Here is a 21,252-nt window from a genome sequence, read left to right as displayed (position 1 = left end):
AGCATTGCTTCCTCTTTCATCCTTTCTACAAGAATGCCACTGCTTTTTCTCTACCACCTCAGGCCAATCAGTTTGCTGCTGCCTTCTACTTGCCCAGTCTGATCCTGTCTAGGGTGTATCTATATGTAGCAGACCCAGTTCCACTATCACTATGGAGTGGCCTAGTGGTTAGGGTGGTGGACTTTGGTCCTGGGGAACTGAGGAACTGAGTTCCATTCCCACTTCAGGCACAGGCAGCTCCTTGTGACTCTGGGCAAGTCACTTAACCCCTCCATTGCCCCATGTAAGCTGCATTGAGCCTGCCATGAGTGGGAAAGCGCAGGGTACAAATGTAACAAAAATAAAATAGATACTATTGGAGATTCTACATGGAATGATGCTACTATTGGAGATTCTACATGGAATGTTGCTACTATTGGAGATTCTACATGGAATGTTGCTATTCCACTAGCAACATTCCATGTAGAAAGCTGCGCAGGCTTCTGTTTCTGTGAGTCTAATGTCCTGCACGTATGTGCAGGACGTCAGACTCGCAGAAGCCTGCGCGGCCACATTGGTGATCTGCAAAGGCCAACTTGTACATGGAATGTTGCTAGTGGAATGGCAACATTCCATGTAGAATCTCAAATAGTAGCAACAGTGGAGGAGTGGCCTAGTGGTTAGGGTGGTGGACTTTGGTCCTGGGGAACTGAGGAACTGAGTTCGATTCCAACTTCAGGCACAGGCAGCTCCTTGTGACTCTGGGCAAGTCACTTAACCCTCCATTGCCCCATGTAAGCTGCATTGAGCCTGCCATGAGTGGGAAAGCGCGGGGTACAAATGTAACAAAAAATAAAAATAAGTCCAACAATGCAGCCCTTCGGTGCCACTTCTTGCAAAATGTCCAAAACAATTTGTCTTATATTTGGGCCAGTATGGTAGTGTGGTTTTTGTCTTTCAGAAATGATATTGCTAAATGCCTCAACTGCACCCAAATTCCTAATGGGAACATCACATTCTATATTATATAGTGGAGTAAATCCACTTGCTTAATGCATAACTCAACAGAATAGTATTTGTATAAAACTGTATCTAGGAGAATGTCTGTTTCTTTTTTAAACAAAAATATTTATATATTTGATACTTCCTATAGGTTTGATTTCGAAAGATTATCGCTCCTTGAAGACTCAGTACCTGCAGGTGAATGTATTGTTATGGTATTGATGTTCAGTGTGGATTGAAAGTTATCTAACTACTCAATGATCCCTGCGTGTAGGGCTATCTCCCTATGGGGGGGGGGGGGGGGGGTGAATCAGGGCAAATGCCCTGAACCTTTGGCTTTGGGGTTCCCCAAACCTCAGTCCTCTACTTGTTCTGGCAATCACAGGCAAGCTGCACTTCTTACCTCTGTCTGTCTCCTCCTCTGCCAACTTCACTTTGAAGTCTGACCTGTGCAGGACAGGTGAGTCCAGCGAAATGATGGGGCCTTGCATGGTTTAGGGTGCAGACAAAGGTGAGAAGCACTACTCTTTACTGTGAGTGGGAGAGAGAGGTGAAAGGATTATGCTGACAGAGGTAAGGAGGGTTAAAGCTGGAGAAGATTGTATGCCTAGGAGAGAGGGCCTGCTCCCCTGTTAGGATAGCTTTGCCTGTCTGGTCTTTTCTTCATTTCCGTCTAAGCCTTGAGGTCCCATAGGCAAGGGCGTAGCCAGACACCCAATTTTGGGTGGGCCTGGGCCCAAGATGGGTGGGCAGAAGAACTCCGCCCTGTCCCACAAGTGATTTGGTCTCTCCCTCTCTCGCCTGCATGCCATATGGTCTCTCAAACACCCCCCTCCCCCCATACCTTTCAAATAGCAGATTTTCACTGGCAGCAAGCAGCAAATAATGCACTTCTCATGTTGGCTCCACAGCGTTCCCTCTGATGCAACTTCCTGTTTCCACAAAGGCGGGAATATATCAGAGGGAAGGCTGGTATGCAGGAAGGACAGGAATTTTCGGCTGGTGGTGCTTAGGAATCCCTGTCAGACACTTCATAGGTGTGCTGCTACTGGGTGGGCCTGAGCCCAAAGTAGGTGGGCCTGGGCCCACCCAGACCCACCCTTAGCTACGCCACTGCCCATAGGCCATTGTTCCTCAGTGCAAACCCTAGGGCCAGTGGCAGCCCATGGAAACCTCTGGGGCAGTCTCTATCATTTCTAATTTTTTTTCCTGCTACTTTCTACTTCTCTACCCGGGCTTCTGACAGAAAGGGGGAAACGGTGGGGGAAATAGCCACATACTTGAAGGATAAGGCATAGACAAAGAATTATGGGCCCTTTTACTAAGGCGTGCCGGAAAATGGCCTGCACTAGTGTAGGTGCGTGTATTGGACGCGCGCAGGTTCATTTTTCAGCGTGCCTGCAAAAAAGGCCTTTTTTATTTTTTTTTAGCCAAAAGTGGACGTGCAGCAAAATAAAAATTAGCGTGTGTCCATTTTGGGCCTGAGATCTTACCGCCACCCATCGACAGCGGTAAGGTCTCAAGCGTTAACCGGGCGGTAATTGTCAGCATACATACACTGCCGATTACTGCCCAGTTGGCGCCACGCGATAGAAAATAGAATTATTTTCTGCCGCGTGTAAAAATTAGAATTACCACCCGGGGCATGCGGTAGCCAGGTGGTAGTTCTAATTTTACAATTATTGTACACGACTTAGTAAAAGGGCCCCTTAATTTGGAAATACCTGCCTCCTTAAGGATACCCTCAATGAAAAGTTTGAAGGCAGGCTGGTGGGGTTGGATGTCATTGACACCCGTTGGCCAGCTGTGTCGTGGCCCTGACTTTAAAAAAATGTGTGAAAACCACTGCTAGAGGGCCTGCAGTGAAAATAGATGACAAGGCCAACCTCCCTTGTTATAGTCACATTGAACACCATATTTATTGCGTTCTTATTGTTTCACCCTTGTAGAGCATGAGTGAATGTTGGCTTCATAATTTCAAGTATTTGAGGTTGGAAAGGAGACTTCTGCTCTCTACAGTTCTGATGAAGCTGTGGAATGGACTTGACGGATGTTGATAGCTGTGAACTTTATCCCAGAAGTTATATCAAATAGTTTTCACTGTTATAGAAGTTAGAGAGCAAGAGAAGATAGATTAACCCTAACTATTGTTTTACACTTGGATAACAGCAGGGTTGGGGATAATCCCCCCCCCCCCCCACCTCACAGATTTGTAGAAGGGGAATTCTTTCTAATCTCTCTCTGTCCACAGAGTTATGGACCGGAACATCTGCTGACTCTGTCCAATCTGAAACGGGTTGGTTTGCTGACAGAACAGGTAACCGGAGAGACCCTGACTGCTGTTGAGAGCAAGATGAGCAAGTTGGTCACAGACAAAGCAGCAGGTAAGAGAAAGTGGAATCTGCAGTAATTATGTGAGAAAATGATAACTTGGAGACAAAGAAGTGTGTTAGTTTGATTCCTTTTCTTTCCTCCTATCACAGTTAATGGAACTGTGATTAAAGTCACTAGTTTTTCGTAAACATATTGCTGGAAGATTGAGTTTCATATTTATTTCTGAACATAGGAGCACAAACTGAAATCAATAACTGTAATTAAAAAGATAGTATAGGTCATACTTTAAGCGGACCACTCACCGTCCAAGTCAAGTAATGCAGAGAAAGGAGTCAAATTGCAAATCTTTGGCATTGGGACAGAGATTGCAATCACTGTTCACCCGTAGGCCTTGCACCAGTTCTGAAAGTGAAAACACATGTGTTCTTCCCCTTTGACTTTTTCTGTGAATCCAAAGTACACGCAGATACCTGCACCTGCTTTTTCTTCCAGTAGACTTTTTTTGGAAGAGTATGAAGGAAGACTTAATGCAGTCTGTCTGGATACTTTTCCTCCCAAAAGCAAAGCACATCCTTGGGGAGTGCCTTCTGTCAGTGTGTCTAAACGTTTTCACCTTGTAGAACAGACACATTTTTTGGCCATATTGAGAGAGGGCACTTTTTAGCCAAATGACACTGGGAAAATACTTTTTCCTTATGTAGAACGTTTTGAAAAAGTTGACCTCTGATTAGAACGGTAGAGGTGGTATAGGGCTAATAAACTAAATAGCTAGTAATTACTCTGGTTGGAGTATGATTTTTCACTAAAGCGGTCCCAGAACAAAGAAAAGGGTTCTTATAAAGGTTTTGCTGGCAATGTGAGAGAAGAATGCCATACTTTGGAAATATATTACAATTTATTGGTAGTATAAATATATAGAGATGTAGAATAGATACATTAGTCTGGCAAAGCAATAAGGAAAACATAGCAGCAGTACATAGTAGAACAGTCAGGTAATAATATCAGTGAAACTAATAATTATTCCTGATACATAACTACTGGTGCTACTTCATTATTACACCACACTAAACTCCAACTTATATATACAAATGTCTCTATTTTAAATATTTATGCCTTATACCAGCTATTTTTTTTTTTTATTTGTACCCCGCGCTTTCCCATTCATGGCAGGCTCAATGTGGCTTAGGTACTTATTTGTACCTGGGGCAATGGAGTTAAGTGACTTGCCCAGAGTCACAAGGAGCTGCCTGTGCCTGCAGTGGGAATCGAACCCAGTTCCCCAGGACCAAAGTCCACCACCCTAACCACTAGGCCACTCCTCCACTGTTGCTACTATTGGAGATTCTACATGGAATGTTGCTATTCCACTAGCAACATTCCATGTAGAAGTCGGCCCTTGCAGATCACCAATGTGGCCGCACAGGCTTCTGCTTCTGTGAGTCTGGACGTCAGACTCACAGAAACAGAAGCCTGCGCAGCCTTCTACATGGAATATTGCTAGTGGAATAGCAACATTCCATATAGAATCTCCAATAGCAGCAACATTCCATGTAGAATCTCCAATAGTATCTATTTCATTTTTGTTACATTTGTACCCCGCGCTTTCCCACTCATGGCAGGCTCAGTGCGGCTTACATATTGTATACAGGTACTTATTTGTACCTGGGGCAATGGAGGGTTAAGTGACTTGCCCAGAGTCACAAGGAGCTGCCTGTGCCTGCAGTGGGAATCGAACCCAGTTCCCCAGGACCAAAGTCCACCACTCTAACCACTAGGCCACTCCTCCAATCCATTAAATCACTCATTCATCACCTTTCAACCACCACTCACCCTGTATACTAGTTATCTAAAATGTCTTTAGAAATTTAAATATCAAACCATTATATATGAAAAAAATCCTGCTTCATCACATTGATGAGGTAGACAGTTCATAGCACTCAATAATGTCCACTGCTGTAGTATGCTGTAAAATCGTCATAACGACATCCACTGCGTGACCTTTTGTTAGTCAGTTTTCAGCAGCTGATTACGTGGCTCCTCCTTGGCTTATAGGAACTTTTGCACACAGGAATTGTCAGCACTGCTGTTTACAAACCACCACATTATCCTGTGGCTTTCATTGTATAGGTTTCACAAGTATCGGGTGAATGGGCAAGCCCTCCACAGGGTAGTTACAAACAACTTGATTCCCCTACTTCATTATCCCAGTCTTAGCAAATTGAACAATAAGACCGTTTATTCTGCTAGCCTTATGTATCAAGCCCCTTTGTTATGGAATTCTCTCTCTATACAATTGAGAAAAATTCAGAGCCTATTTGTTTTTAGGAAAGCTCTAAAAACTTTTCTTTTTAAGAAGTTTTATAATATTAATTTTCTTTATATCAATATGAATTAATTGATATTATTCACAGAGTCTGCCTATTTGATTCTTGTTGTAATCTACACTGAACTCTATGGGTAGATTTGGAATATAAGAAGTAAAGTAAATGCCAAAAGGTTTTGACTCACTTGGAACTTGGCTGTCTCGCCCCGACTATAGGAAGGATAACTTCACCCTGTAGGCTGCCTGGAAAAGTCCTTTGGTTCCTTCTTTGTGGCAGATCTCTCCTTTTCCTCTCGGACTCCAAGCTGAAGTTTCTCAGCTGGCTCCTGGACAAGGCCGTGTGCCTGCTCCATTGTGTCTTCATTCTGTGTTCGTTGTGGAAGGTTGTCAGCAACGAAGTTGGAATTCACACAGCTCTTCTCTGGAACTAAATTAGTTGAAGCCAAGGTGCTACCCAGTACTAGTTCTTACTCAGTACGGCACATATTCATAGTTAGTTTCTTTATGAGCACAGAGGGCTTCAGCCCCTCAGTGACACTCAGAAGGGACTACATGTTGGCTAATGAAATAACACCCATCAGAGAAAGGTGTCTGTAACAGGCTAACTGCCTATGTAGCTCTTGTGTTTAACTCCTTGAGTAGACTCAGTCCCTATGTGCATGATATAGAGGACATTGTATCACTTGTGTAACAGTTCTTTGATTGGATGAGCTGGGCAAAGAGTGCTGGCATGAAGTGTGCACCTGGACAGTGGATGATAAAGCTTTGATCCACTGAGCTAACCAGATGGTAATTGTCATTAGCGTGGCACAGGAATACCTCTGCAGATAATATGAGGCTCCTGGCCTTGGTGATGGTCCTTCTTATCAGAGCTGGTACTGCTGGCACCTTACAAGGGATGGTCAGCAAAGATGATCACATATCAGTGTAAATCTTCCTCTCTAGGTTTCACACCAGAGGGAAAACACAGTCCATTGCTGTAGGATGTCTTGTAACAGCCAGGACAGTATTGTCCTAAAAAGATGGTTCCTAGCCTAGTCGGCTTTTGGTTCATAGGTCTCAGTTTGGCAATGCAATCCTTATGCATACAAACAGGTATGGGCAGTATATCCCACTAAAGTAGTTAGTGCTGTTATTCACGTCAGGTATCGGTCGTGGAGGACTAAAAACATGTAACATTTCTTTATAATAAAGGCATAAAATTATAGACAGAATCTCAAATAGAATATATGTGTGTGTGAGAGAGAGAGTCCTGCAAACTAAATAGAACTAAGATTAATTTGTCCAAGTGTCCAGTGGTTTAAGCCTTAGGAGTACAAATGATAAGAGAAGATTCTGTGTGAATCACAGGACACATGTCTGTTTGAAGAGCTGTGGATACTGAAGTCTGAGGAGCAAAAGGTCTGATCTTTGGGGAAGGGTTTCTGCATGCAGTGGATGAAATTAGATTTGGAGGCTTTACAAAGGCATTACAAACTGTTTCATCCAGGAGTACAATTTAGATTTAGAATGGGGCACAAATATGTATCAAACTATAGTTTTCTTTTTCTTTTCCAGGGAAACTAAGTGATGCTTTTTCATCTTTAGCCAGGAAAAGTAATTTCCGAGGACTAAGCAAAAAGCTGAATTTGGTATGTATGTTCCCCTCTGTTCCGCTTATAAAATAATAGAATGTAATGGCTGATCAAGATGACAAGACCAGTGTAGACATTCTGCTTTCCCTTCCTGTCAGGGCTGGTGAAAGGGTATTGGGCTCCCTAGGCAAACTTTCAACCCTATGCCTCCCGCTTTCAATTAACGTTCAGACCCCTCCCAAAGACAATGTGCTTTTAACTATTAAACATTGGTGGGGGTGAGTGTGTAAAATAGATGAGGGCAGTTTGCAAAAGTCATTTACTCAGGTAAATGGGGAGGGAGGGGGGTTGGTTAGTTATTTATAGTCTGCTTGTCTACAGAATTAAGGGTATTACAATAAAAACATAAGAAATAATACTACAAATAGGACAAAAAAAATAATGCAATACATAAGACAAAATAAAAGCGATACATCGGATCCCATCATGACTTTCCCATTGCGTATTTGAAAATTGCCCACCTTTTGTGCAGGTAAGTCTATATTGATAGTTCTTTGAGGGGTCCTTTTACTATGGTGCACTGAATAATGGCCTGCGGTAGTGTAGATGCGTGTTTTGGGCACACGCAGAATTATTTTTCAGCGCACCTACAAAAAATGGCTTTTTAAAATGTTTGACGAAAATGGACGTGCCGAGCATCCATTTTGGGTCTGAGACCTTACTGCCAGCCATTGACTTAGCGGAAAGGTCTCACACGGTAACCGGGCGGTAATGACCTACGCGCGTCAGAAATTAAAAATATTTTTTCGGATGCGCGCACCAAAATTGAAATTACCGCGAGGGCCACGCAGTAACCGGGCGGTAACTCCAATTTGGCGCATGTAGTCACCTACGCGGCTTAGTAAAAGGGCCCCTGAGTTTGTGTGTCTGTCAGGGCCTATTATTTTGCCTTGATTGCAGCTCTTTGCTGCTCCTCAGAAGCTGCTGACTCTATTTTAAGAGAGATACAGCTGCTATTCATGTAGTTTGAAATGCTCCAAAATGTATTCATCAGGGCCCATAAATTTATATTCAGAATGTACAGCTAAGCCATTTCAGAGACTGGTCTGCTGCCAGTTTTGCTTCTGAAGGGTTATTCAACCACCTTCACACTTATTCAGAGAGAAATATAAATGCTAATGATGCTCAAAGCATTTTTTGAGCTGACAGTGAGTGGATATCATTAGAATTTAGTAGAGAATACCTTGTGTGAAATCTCTTTATTAATACAGTAACAAACAAGTACATGAACAAACATCTATAGTTGCTATAAAAGATAACAGCAAGTACTGAACAATCTTGAAAAGCAATTCCAATTTTTTCATATATGAAATGAAAACCCTAAATCTTCCCCTGCTTTTTAAGCATACCCATACCCTGAACCTCCTCCCCTTCCCCCGGCCCCCTCAATACGAATACTATCCAAGGACAGGGATCTAGTGAAGCTTGAAGAATGGTCCAGAAATTGGTAACTATTCAATGCTAAAAAATACAGGGTCATGCACTTGGGTTGCAAAAATCCAAGGGAATGGTATAGTGAAGGACTTGGAAGTGACCCTATCTAATGATCTTAAGGTGGACAGACAGGTAGAAAAGGTGATGGCCAAAGCCAAAAGGATGTTCAAATGCACAGAGAGAGGAATGGCCAGCAGGAAAAAAGGTAATAATGCCCTTGTATAAGTCTCTGGTGAGGCCCCATTTAGAATAGTGTGTGCAATTCTGGAGACCACACCTTGAAAAACATAAACAGGATGGAGTCGATCCAGAGGGCAGCTGCAAAATTGGTCAGTGGTCTCTGTCATAAAGCGTATGGGGGACAGACTTATAGATCCCAATATGTATACTCTGGAAGAGAAGGGGATATGATAGAGACATTTAAATATCTCCGTGGCATTAATGTACAGGAGGTGAGCTTTTTTCAAATGAAAGAAAACTCTGAAATGAGAGACATAGGGTGAAGCTAAGAGGTTATAGGCTCAGGAGTAATCTAAGGAAATACTTTTTTATGGAAAGAGTGGTAGATTTATTTATTTTATGTATTAGGATTTATTTACCACCTTTTTGAAGGAATTCACTCAAGGCGGTGTACAGTAAGAATAGATCAAACATGAGCAATAGACAATTACAGCAGTAAAAATATTCAAAAACAATACAAAGTATGGCATGGTATACTATTTACAATGTCAACACAATACGTAATAGAACATTATAGGTGATAGCGAAGGGTAAAATAAAGATGTAACATATAGAAGGGTAAGAAAGTAGGAAGAGTTAGAAAGTAAGGTGATTGATTTTAAAAAAATTGCACATGAGGTCAAAGAAATGGTTAAATGCTATCTCAGCTAGGGTAGGAGTGGATAAATATGTCCTGCTGCAGTATATGCCGCCTGAGTCACTCCTTGTGTGTGTGAGTGAGACTAATAAGTTAGTTACTTCTTCCACTAAAGGCCTGGTTGAAGAGCCAAGCTTTCACCTGCTTCCTGAAGTAGATTTGTAGAATAGCCTCCTTGTGGAGGTGGTGATGACAAGGACTGTGTCTGAATTTAAGAAAGTTTGGAACAGGCACGTGGGATCTCTTAGGGAAAGGAGAAGATAGTGGATGCTGAGGATGGGCAGACAGTATGGGCCATTTTGCCCTTATCAGCCATCATGTTTCTATGACAGATGTGCAGAAGGCCTGTGTTCTTATGACCCTCTGCGAATCTACTTATACGGTCTCCAACCCCTCCTAAATCCTCCATCCAAGCACAGAAACACCCCAGAAAAGTAATAACCTAATCCAACCCCTTCTCCCCCCCCCCCACACACTTTTTTTGTCCTTCCTATATATATGTCAATTCACTAATCGTAGTAGAGAATACCTTCTATAAGATGACAGATTATTTCTGTCCTGCGTGTGAACACAAAAAAGGAAAATGTTATCTCAATATGTATTTGAGAAGAAAGATTGCAAGTGATATACCCAGATAAATAGAAGGATATAGAAAATGTCTTCTATATAACCAAAGCTCAATGGGGGGGAGGGTGTGAGAGCCAATTAAGGCTGGACAAGTGGAAGTTTTCCATTCGTAATAATGTATATTTATCTATCTTGACCATAGATTCCTCATGTGGATGGAGAATATGATCTAAAGATCCCTCGAGACATGGCATATATCTTCAGTGGGGCCTATATCCCTCTCAGCTGCAAAATAATTGAACAGGTGAGTATCCATATAGGCACAAAAACAGTATCAGTGTCCTGAGCACAGCACAAATGTTTCTTACTCTATGGCTTCTGACGTTCAGTTCTGACTAGGGTAAAGTGGTAGTGTAGCCATATTAGTCCACTTTTAAAGGTAATAAATAGAAATAAAACAAGACTAAGGAAAGAAAAGTAGATACCACTTTTTTTTTATTGGACTGACTAAATACATTATTTTGATGAGCTTTCGAAGGTAACCCTTCTTCGGATCAAAAATTCAGAAATGAGCAAATCAATATATCAGAGTATAGCTGTGAAACATTTATTTATTTGTTACATTTGTATCCCACATTTTCCCACCTATTTGTAGGCTCAATGTGGCTTACATAGTACCGGAGAGGTGTTTGCAGACTCCGGGGTAAACAAATACAAAGTGATGTTGTGGTAGGATAGGGTTCATGTGGTAAGACCACATAAAGGAATCATAAAACAGGAGAGTTGTGTAATGTCCATTACGTACTTTAGTGCAGGGACGTAGCCAGATAACAGATTTTGGGTGGGCCTAGGCAAGAATTGGGTGGGCACCAGTGTTCTCCCCCCCCCCCCCCCCCAAAAAAAAAAAAAAATTATCTCAGCTGGTGGGAAAACAGTTCTTTCCACCTTGGCAGCAGGCATGCAGTGAAAACTGAGCATGTGCCGGTGTTGTGGAGAGTAGCATTTTCGTTACTATCAGGGGGAAATCTTCAGCTGGCGGAGCTTGGGATTCCCACCAGTTACCACTAAACATGTGCTACTGTTGGGTGGGCCTGAGCCATAAATGGGTGGGCCCTGGCCCACCCAAGCCCACCTGTGGCTAAGCCACTGCTTTAGTGTTGTTGTGTTGCAGCAATCAGGCATTTATGTTGGATCGGTAGGGTATGCTTTTTTGAACAGCTGAGTTTTTTAGAGTTTTCCTGAAGTGTAGGTGGTCGTACGTAGTTTTCAAGGCTTTTGGTAGTGCGTTCCATAGTTGGGTGCTGATGTAGGAAAAACAGGATGCGTGAGTTGATTTGTTGATTTTGTAAATATAAAAGCATTCACAGATATATTCTGATATATGTCATCGTTTTCTAATTTCTGATCCAAAGAAGGGTTCCCATCGAAAGCTCATCAAAAAAATGTATTAAACTAGTTCTTACTAGAAAATCCCAGTAACCCTCCTCCCCATGATGAAATTGGGGCTTATGGTTATAAGTGAAAAACTCTGAAAATTGTCCTCTGCAGACATCTGATAACCAGGGGATGATATGAAACACAAAAACAGGCACTTTTATATATTCTCATGAGGGAAAGAAAGTTCCTGTTCCTGTGTTTTAAATCCTCCAGTGGTGCAGCAGAAGAGCTGGACAAATTTAGCAGAAAGTGGTGGGAGCAAAGACACAAGCTCCTGCCCCCCCCCCCTCCCCCGTGCAAGGTAGGAAGAGAGGGCTGGAAAGTTGTTTTTTGGGCAATTGAAGGAAATCCACTGGGAATTCACCTAAAAAACTACAACGTTTTTTTTCCCTCATGACCTGAATACACCAATAAACTTCTCTTTGCTATCATGAATGTTAAACTTTATAAGTGTTTAAGAAGGATCATTACATAATCTTTGATTATGGTGGTAATTTGAAAAGGCATTTTCATAGAGAAGGCAATGTTTTACATGCAGAAATAGCATTTTATAAAATTGCCTGAAGTATATGCGCGTAAACTTCTGCGTATAAAACTTGTATGTGTGTAAGTTTATCGGACCTGAGCGAAGGCACTCCCGGAAGTAGGGTTGAAGTAGATTTTGGACTTACGCACTTCCTTTTATAAAATACTTTCACATGTGTAAACCACATCAAGAAAGTTGTGCATACTAAACACCAAGAATAAATGTGTGTATGTGTACTTTCTGGGGGTAATTTCAAAGGGAAAGTATGTGCATACTTTTCAATTTGAAAATTGGTGTATCTTATGTGCGTAAGTACTACTACTACTACTTATCACTTCTATAGCGTTACAAGGCATACGCAGCGCTGCACAAACATAGAAGAAAGACAGTCCCTGCTCAAAGAGCTTACAATCTAATAGACAAAAAAGAAATGAAGTAATCAGTAAGTCAGTATGAACAGAAGTTACATTAGTTTTCTAAGAGAAAGTACATGTATAGTTTTTTAGAATATTACTCCATGGACAGTCTCTATACCTCCTGTTGAGTATGCATTACTTTTGTGGATATGCATGTGTGTAAATTATATCCTCTTCCCAATCCTTCCCCCCACCAGGAGTGCCTCTGCTCACTTTGGGTATGCACATACTTTTACCCCCATATAGATCAGGGAAGTCTAACAGAACTGTTTATGTGCATTAATCACCCTTCATCAGCAAGCACTGCACAAATTAGAGTAATAAGCTCTTCCGTTGCAGCTAGTGAGACAAACATCCAATAAGCAGAAGACAGGTATAAGCATAAATATTATTTGGCTGGGGGGACTGGCCAAGATGGCGGCAGGACCTAGGCTGTAAGATGGATCTCTGCTGATGCTATGCCTCACACCAAGAGGAAGGGGGCCATCAAAGCTGCTCCCTCTGCAGTCCAAGGTGTGCCTCCAGGTCAGCAGAAGATTGACCGCTTCACAGCCAGACTGCCATCAAAAGCTCTTATGGAGAGCGGCCCTGCATTGGAGTTGGCCGAGGGAGCATCTGCTCCATTTGGACATGAAACATCTTTGTCGCCCCAGATGCCGAACACACTGCCATTTCCCGTCACCTTGTCATAATCTGATGGAAGGGCTCACGCTGCTGAAGTTGCAGTGTTGTTGAACTCTAAGGAGGGCATTGGCCCGAGTGAAGGTTGGCGTGTGTTGGAAGCAGGAGCAGAAGCAGGAAGTTCAGTGAAAGCTCCCACAGCGGTGACCCTGGATTTTATTTGGGAAGTTTTGCAGCAGCTGCAAGTAACAGTCTCTCGATCTATAAATGAGGTAACACCTCTAGTATCCAAAGTTGATCAGATAGCTAAAGCTGTAGATGTGGTAAAAATGGATTTTTACCACATGATAATGTGAAAGATCTTCAAGAATTCAAAATTGTTGTAGCACGGGATAAACTGGCTCTACATAAAAGACTTGAGCAGATAGAGAATTTTAATAGAAGACTTAACCTCCATGTGTTGAACTTTCTAAAACATGGAGTATCACCACCAGTTGACCTTTTTAAGAGATATCATATTTAAAATTTCCTGATAATATTCCTTCGATTACTAAGATATACTAATTACCTCTTTTTTCAAAGAAATCGCAGGGGGAATTGGAAGGAGATGTAGGTCAAGAGGCCCAGTTGGACGTTAAGAATATATCAGCAATTTTGGAGGAGTCTATTTCAGAAACTACTCAACGGGCTACTTTGTTGGTCTCCTACATATTTGAAGAAGATTAAAATGCAACTTTGAAATTCTGTTGTAGACATTCCCAACAAATGTTTTGTGGGCAAAAGCTTTGGATCGACCCTGGTGTGACAAAAACTACTGAAGATAGAATGAAAGCTTTCTTGGCAATGAGACAGGAGACAAGAAATTTGGGAACCACTTTTCTTTTAGCATATCCCTGCAAATGAATGGTTAGATTTTTTTTTGTTGGGGGGGGGGGGGTGACTAAATATGTATTTTTTCCCCGGTGCAGTTGTGTACATTTCTAGATGTGAAGAAAATAATTTAGTGTTTGTGATGTGGGTAATAGTTAAGTATAAGGTGAAATTTTTGTGTTACTGCTAATGCCTATTTTTAATTTGAATTATTTCTTTGGATCTCCCTTTGTTTCTTTCCCCTCCCCTTCTTTCTACTAAATGTGGTCTAGGAAAGTTTATTTGGCTTCTTGAATTTCGTAAATTATGTCTTTAATAATAATATTGCCGTCTGTGCTACTGGGATCAAGAGTAATCTTGAATTTAAATTTTGAAAAAATGATTTGGCCATTGGGTTTATTTATTTTTGGTACATTTATACCCCGCATTATCCCACAAGAGCGGGCTCAATGTGGCTTACAATGTTTCAAAAAGGTTACAATTCAGGGAGGATACAGAGTCAAGCGATCAAAGGGTGAGAGAAGAACATGAGGATAGGACAGGGGTGATGTAGACAGTTTTAGGCGGGTACAGACGATTGGAGAAAAGTTAAGGCTTAGTATTGTTAATTGGGTAAGCTCTCTCAAACAAAAATGTATTTAAGGATTTCTTAAAGAGTTGGTGGTCATCATACTCTTTTAGTTGTCTAGGCAGAACATTCCAAGTTTTTGGGCTGACATAGGAGAAGGTTGATGTGTAGAGAAATTTGTATTTAACATTCTTGCAACTTGGGTAGTGTAAATTAAGGTAAGATCGTGCACACTGATGCATTTCTGGATGGTAGATCTATCAGATCGTGCATATAGGCAGGGGCTTCCCCATATATTATCTTGTGTGTCAATGAACAAATTTTAAAGGTAATACGGTCTTCAATGGGAAGCCAGTGCAGGATGTAACGCAGAGGGCTAGCATGATCGAAGTGCGATTTGCCCAAGATTAGCCTTGCAGCTGTGTTTTGAGCCGTCTGGAGTTTTTTTTAGAATGTAATCATGGCAACCTGCATAAATTACACTGCAATAATCTATGTGCCATAGTACCATCCAATGAATGAAAGAGATCTTTGTAGAGGTATTGCCTGATATGTCTCAGCCTCCACATTGAGTGGAACATTCTTCTTGTGATGAGCTTAGCCTGATCATCCATTGTCAAATGACTGCCCAATAAGACTCCAAGAAGTTTCAGATTTTTAGAGATTGGAAGGTTATAATCCTTAATGACGAGAGAAGAAGGGAGAACCTTATGATACTGGGAAGAGAGGATTAGGCTCTGCGTTTTTTCTTTATTGAGTTTGAAATGAAATGCACTAGCCCATGAATCCATAATGGAAAAACTAGCAGCTATAGAGTCATGGATCTCAGCTAAGGTAGATTTGAAAGGGATGTAGATGGTCACATCATCCACATAGATGAATGGGTGGAGGCCAAGCTTTGATAAGGCAGTTGCTAGAGGAATCAACATGATGTTGAAAAGGGTAGGCGAAAGTGGTGAGCCTTGAGGAACTCCACAATAAGCATTCCAAGGTTTTGAGATGATAGAGTTTGCTTTGACTTTGTACGTTCTCGAGGACAGAAAGCCCTTAATCCAGCTGAGCATATTGCCACCTATTCCAAATGTATCTAGCAGGTGGATTAGAAGATTGTGGTCTACCATGTCAAACGCACTAGACATATCAAACTGAAGTAACAACACTTTGTTCCCAGTAGATATCAAGCTTTTAAAGTTTGATAGGAGGGTCACTACTACTGTTTCGGTGCTGTTGACGTGCGAGATGCCATTTTTTTTCTTCTTTTTACCAACATGCATTAGAGGTAGAAAGTATGCATGTAAATGATAGCTCCTCGATTTCTGAATTTGCCTTTCTTGCCTCTATCTTATTTCATGGCTGTGAGTACAGAAATGCATAAAATTCTCCTTTCAGGTTTTGGATCGCAAGGCTTGGACAGGGCTGGAGGAGGTAGCTCGTCTACTAAATGGAAATGAGTTTGCTGGTGAGTTCTGTGTGTGTATGATGACATTTGCTGTATATTTTGTGGTCTTATATAAAGATTTTTTCTGTATTGTGAAAAGAAATTAAATTATACACATCTACATGAATTTACAAGAGTGGTTCTGTCATTAAGGGGTCCTTTTACCAAGCAGTGGTAAAAGGGTGTTCTTGATGTTTTCTGAGGTCCCCTTTTACCGCAGCGGGTAAAAGGCTGTCTTTTTTTTTTTTTTTTTTTTAAATGGCTGCGCAGCAAGTGAACCACCTGTCACATGGCCATTTCAGGGGGGTGGGGGTGGGGGAGAGAGAGCACTTACCACCACCCATTGAGGTGGCGGTAAGGGCTCCCGCGCTAACACAGCAGATTACTGCCAGGTAAACACTGGCGCTACAAAAATAAAAATATTTTTGTAGCACTGGAAGTGGTGCACACTGGGGGTGGGAACTACTGCCGGGCTGCTGTGGTAGCCCGGCAGTAGTTCCGGATTAGCGAGCGGTAAGCCCGCATTGGACTTACTGCCACTTTGTAATAGCACCCCCTCGGTAAGGTGAGACAGTTGCCTCAGACACAGTTTTTGTGGGGTGGCAACAGAGACCTAAAGAGCTACAGCACAGCAAAAGCGGTTAGAGAGCCATCCCTGAGTGGGCAAAGGAGTCACATGGCAAAAGCTGGAGGAGAACCATCTCCACCACTCCCCAGTCAGTTGGAAGAAAGCCACAGGTGATGAAAAGTGCAGGCCTCACCACATGAACCATGATTGCAGTGCTTAGGGAGGAGTGGCAGACATTGTACTTCTAATATTGCTGCCCTGCCTCCTTTCAGTCTTTCTGTTTGAATTCAGTTACCGTTTTCATCTCCACCACCTCCCGCGGGAGGGCATTCCAAGCATCCACCACTTTCTCCGTGAAAAAAATACTTCCTGACATTTTTCTTGAGTCTGCCCCCCTTCAATCTCATTTCATGTCCTCTAGTTCTACCACTTTCCCATCTCCGGAAAGGTTCATTTGCAGATTAATATCTTTCAAATATTTGAACGTCTGTATCATATCACCCCTGTTTCTCCTTTCTTCCAGGGTATACATGTTCAGGTCAGCAAGTCTCTCATAAGTCTTGTAACGCATAGGAAGACTGAGCATAGGATTTTTTTAATTAAAATGCCAAAGTGCACTGGCAGCAGGGAAAGCATGTAAGCACACATCAACTTCTGCTGCTGTTGTCTCAGACCACAAGACTGGCCCTGTGGCAGCAGGAGTTGTACATGCTTAAGCTCTTTCTTTGCTTGTCCTCATGGGGTTATTAAAGAGGAAGATCAGGAGGTGGCAGGACAACACTGCTGAAAGTAAGCAGGTGTCTGTGACCACCTTTTCCCATCACCCTAGCCTGAATAGATGTTTTGTGTGCATATGGGGAGGAGAGGGGGATAGGAGGGGTGAAAACATGGAAACAGGGTGGGAGAAAGTGTTCATCTGAACCCTCTGTTTGCCCCTGTCCTGAACAACAGACATCTTTACTCACACCTCTGCTGTGCTTCGAACGTATAGACACCCCCCACTCCAAACATCCCACCCATAGTAGACACTTTCCTGTGTCACTATTGTTGTAGACATTTCCCAACCCCAAAGTCCCACACCCCAAGCATAGTTATATAACTACAGCTCTGAAGGGGACCCCCATTGCTCCCTGATTGGACTTATCAGACCCCTTGTCCCCCTGCAGATCCCCAGGCAGGAAGGGTATACACAAAAAGTAGCACATATGAGTTATGTTGGGCAGAGTGGATGGACCATGCAGGTCTTTTTCTGCCGTCATCTACTATGTTACTATATTATTCCTTGCCTCAGGCATCCATACTCTACCCATGCAGATGTCCTGAAAAAGTAATGCTCACAGTTTTACTGCTTTGTTAATTTCAGATCCCCTTTCTGAGGGCAGTCCCACCGCTGATTCTCAGAGACTCATCTTAGCTGTTTTCCTCGGCGGCTGCACGTTTTCAGAGATCTCAGCTCTCCGATTCTTGGGGAAATCCAAAGGTAACAGAGAGGGAGCCCAGAAGCAGGGTGTTTGTTCATGGAAGGAGAAGGACTGCTGAACTCTACTACAGAAAATTTAGCAGATCATGTTTTCACAGTGGTAGAGCTGGTGCTCTGGCCACATGCCTCAAGTCATGTCACATAATAGTGAATTCAGAAGTAGGGTGCTTTCATAAGAAGCCTAAAACAAATCACATGAAGAAAGAGAAACAGTGATCTATAAATAGCGAAATGCTGGAGGCAGTATTTTCAGCCTCAATTGTGAATTTTTCTTTTTCCCAAAACATGTAACCCCCCCCCCCCCCCCCCCCCCCCCCCCGATATTCAGCCCGTGATGGTCAGCGTTTTTTAAGCCGCTGACAGCCACGGGCAGATTTAAGCGTGGATATATCTGGGAACCAGCATTGAATATCCAGAATCAGGTAGTGACCCAGAACGTTATGCGGGTGTCGTCTCATATTTAGTGCATATGTCTGTTAGTTACAGAAAACAAACCCCTGTCCAGATATTTGTTAAAATGAAACTGCAGTGGTGGTGGTTGCTTTGGTGGAAGCACTCTCCCACACCTTAGCTGACCAGCTACGGATGTTTGCTATCACTTGTTGTTCATAGTTCACTTATCAGTAGTCAGTATATGTTGGCTAACGTTTTTGGTGATGGGTTATTGCAGCATTGGTTTTCAAAAAGGTCTAGACAGCTGACTTTAAAATGTGGATGTTCCCAATGGTGTGGTTGTATTAGACCGCTATGCCTGTTCATACATATAGTTGGCTTAAATCAAGGTTATAATTGGCTAGATTTAGGCCCAGTTTCAACCATAACCACTGAGCAACTTTTTAAAATTTGCCTCCACAACTATAACAACCCTTAGTTTTAGTATGCATGTTTGTAGCCTTCAAAGCTTATTTTTATATTTTAATTCGGTGTGTTTTTAGGTTACAGGTTTATTTTCCTGGTCACAGCAATCACTAACAGTGCTCGGCTACTAGAGGCTATGGTGGAGACCAGACTGAACGTTTCTTGAATTTCAGAGATTTCTCATCTTCGCCTTTTCCAGGCTGACTGAAATAGAAAACTCCCTATTTGTTGATGTCATCTCCAACAGAAGAGAAATCCTTCCACAGAATTTAACTTCCATGCATTGGAACCAGAAATATGCATGAAAAGAAGTCATAGACTTGGTTACTGTTTTACAAGAGTTGCTGTTGTACATATGTGAATTTCACCGATTCCACCACTGAGGGGAATTTTTAATAAGTGTTCTGTGTCAGTTCATGCCTGAAGCCAAGCCATAAATCCCCGAGATTTTGTAGGGAAGCAATATAATGTATTCTTAAAATATTTTTGGAAAGGGACCCCTTGCATTTCTGTGCAAAGACCTGGAGAATTGTCAGAACAAGTTACTTAGCAGCTAAGCTAACCTCCACATTTCAACTCTGAGTACCGGCTTCTGAGTAGGCTCAAATTATTACTGTATTTTTTCTTTTGTATTGAACATTGATTTCTAACGTTTATCTAGTTTTTAATCCCGGTGGGGTGATGGGTCTCATACATTCCCCCTTTATGCCACTGGATCAGCAAATCAGCAGCCTGTGGTTAGCCACCATCCATCAATTACAATTGCCCTTTATGGTCTATGGTTTATTAAATTCTTAATAGATCGTCTAATGAAGGAATGCACAAGGCAGTTTACAAACTAAAATTGAGTAGGGAAAGGAATGCCATTAAAAAAACAGGCAAGAGAGAAAAGAAAAGAATAATAATAAAATCAAAAACATCATAGAACTACAGACGGGCAGACCTGCACTGGCCGAGTCCCCAATAGCTTCAACTCATGCTGTTGATCCAAATTATTTCTGAAAAAGATGTTTCAAGTCTCACTCTAAGTCTTAAATGGGACGGTTTGGAGCACAAGCTAGATGATAATGCATGTTAAAGGGTAGGGGTAATGAAGAAGAAAGCAGTTGTCTAGTGGACTCAAACAGTGAGCAATACACAGATGGAATTGTCAAACCAAAGGCAGACTATAGTAGATGGGAGGATGGTAGGGAGTAATGAGAGGAGAATCTTATGGGGCAGAGTAAAGACCTTAAATTGAATTCTTCATTGTACAGGAAGCCAGTGATGTTGAATCAAAAGAATTATATTTTAAAGCACTTGTTCGTTTTGTATTTGCATCATGTATTTGTCTGTAGTCCTTTTCCTCAAGGCTGGATGTCTAGTTTGAATGGGCTCCGTAGTGCAGAGTGTATACAAAGTGGTGGCAGCAGTGCCATTTTTCAGCACATTCCTCCAGCATTGTTTCTCTCCTTTTCACTCTGCGATGGAATGGGAGAACAGGATTTGGCACTTTTGAAAAAAGAAGGTGAGAATATTAGGAGTGGAGGAGTGGCCTAGTGGTTAGGGTGGTGGACTTTGGTCCTGAGGAACTGAGTTTGATTCTCACTTCAGGCACAGACAGCTCCTTGTGACTCTGGGCAAGTCACTTAACTCTCCATTGCACCATGTAAGCCGCATTGAGCCTGCCATGAGTGGGAAAGTGCGGTTTCAGGGGAAGGCAACTGACGAATGTTCCAGCAAGGCAAGATAGTTCTGCCTGGGAGGCAAGAACTTAAGAGATAAGTGCACAGTTTTCACCTAGTATATACAATTTTAAAAGTGATAAGTGATTTTATAGCACTGAGGTGATTGGGAAGCATATAAAATGAGCATATGTTGCTCTCCCCAAAAAATTTGTTAGAGTTACCTGATGAAAGAAGTGCTATGCCACTTTGTAGCAGCATTATTGACTGCAGTAATAGTGGTAAATATCTGAGGGTACTCTATACACATAAATAACATTTCTATTATATTATACTGGTGTGAACTGTTTTACAGCACTCTCTTGAAGTTGGTGGCTATAAGTCCTGGCTATTCCACTAGCAACATTCCATGTAGAAGGCTGCGCAGGCTTCTGTTTCTGTGAGTCTGACTCACAGAAGCAGAAGCCTGCGCAGCCACATTGGTGATCTGCAAGGGCCGACTTCTACATGGAATGTTGCTAGTGGAGGAGTAGCCTAGTGGTTAGGGTGGTGGACTTTGGTCCCGGGGAACTGAGTTCAATTCCCACTGCAGGCACAGGCAGCTCCTTGTGACTCTGGGCAAGTCACTTAACCCTCCATTGCCCCATGTAAGGTAA

The 21,252-nt window shown here is 42.2% G+C and overlaps 1 protein-coding gene across 1 annotated transcript in view; it reads left to right on the top strand.

The window, feature by feature from the left end:
• VPS33B (VPS33B late endosome and lysosome associated) overlaps positions 1 to 20,249 on the top strand; it is a 93,180-nt gene extending 72,931 nt beyond the window's left edge. Inside the window, exons 18-24 of the mRNA XM_030189666.1 lie at positions 1,133 to 1,179; positions 3,233 to 3,365; positions 7,196 to 7,269; positions 10,353 to 10,454; positions 15,978 to 16,047; positions 17,958 to 18,074; positions 19,010 to 20,249. Of these exons, the coding sequence (XP_030045526.1) occupies positions 1,133 to 1,179; positions 3,233 to 3,365; positions 7,196 to 7,269; positions 10,353 to 10,454; positions 15,978 to 16,047; positions 17,958 to 18,074; positions 19,010 to 19,098 (632 nt within the window). The 3' untranslated portion in view covers positions 19,099 to 20,249. The remainder of the gene's footprint in view (positions 1 to 1,132; positions 1,180 to 3,232; positions 3,366 to 7,195; positions 7,270 to 10,352; positions 10,455 to 15,977; positions 16,048 to 17,957; positions 18,075 to 19,009) is intronic.
• The last annotated feature ends 1,003 nt before the right edge of the window (positions 20,250 to 21,252 follow it).

The sequence above is a fragment of the Microcaecilia unicolor genome, chromosome 1 (genome assembly GCF_901765095.1).
Source record: "Microcaecilia unicolor chromosome 1, aMicUni1.1, whole genome shotgun sequence".
Classification (NCBI taxonomy): domain Eukaryota; kingdom Metazoa; phylum Chordata; class Amphibia; order Gymnophiona; family Siphonopidae; genus Microcaecilia; species Microcaecilia unicolor.
Note: the sequence above shows the minus strand (reverse complement) of the source record. Positions and strands in the feature narration are given on the sequence as shown.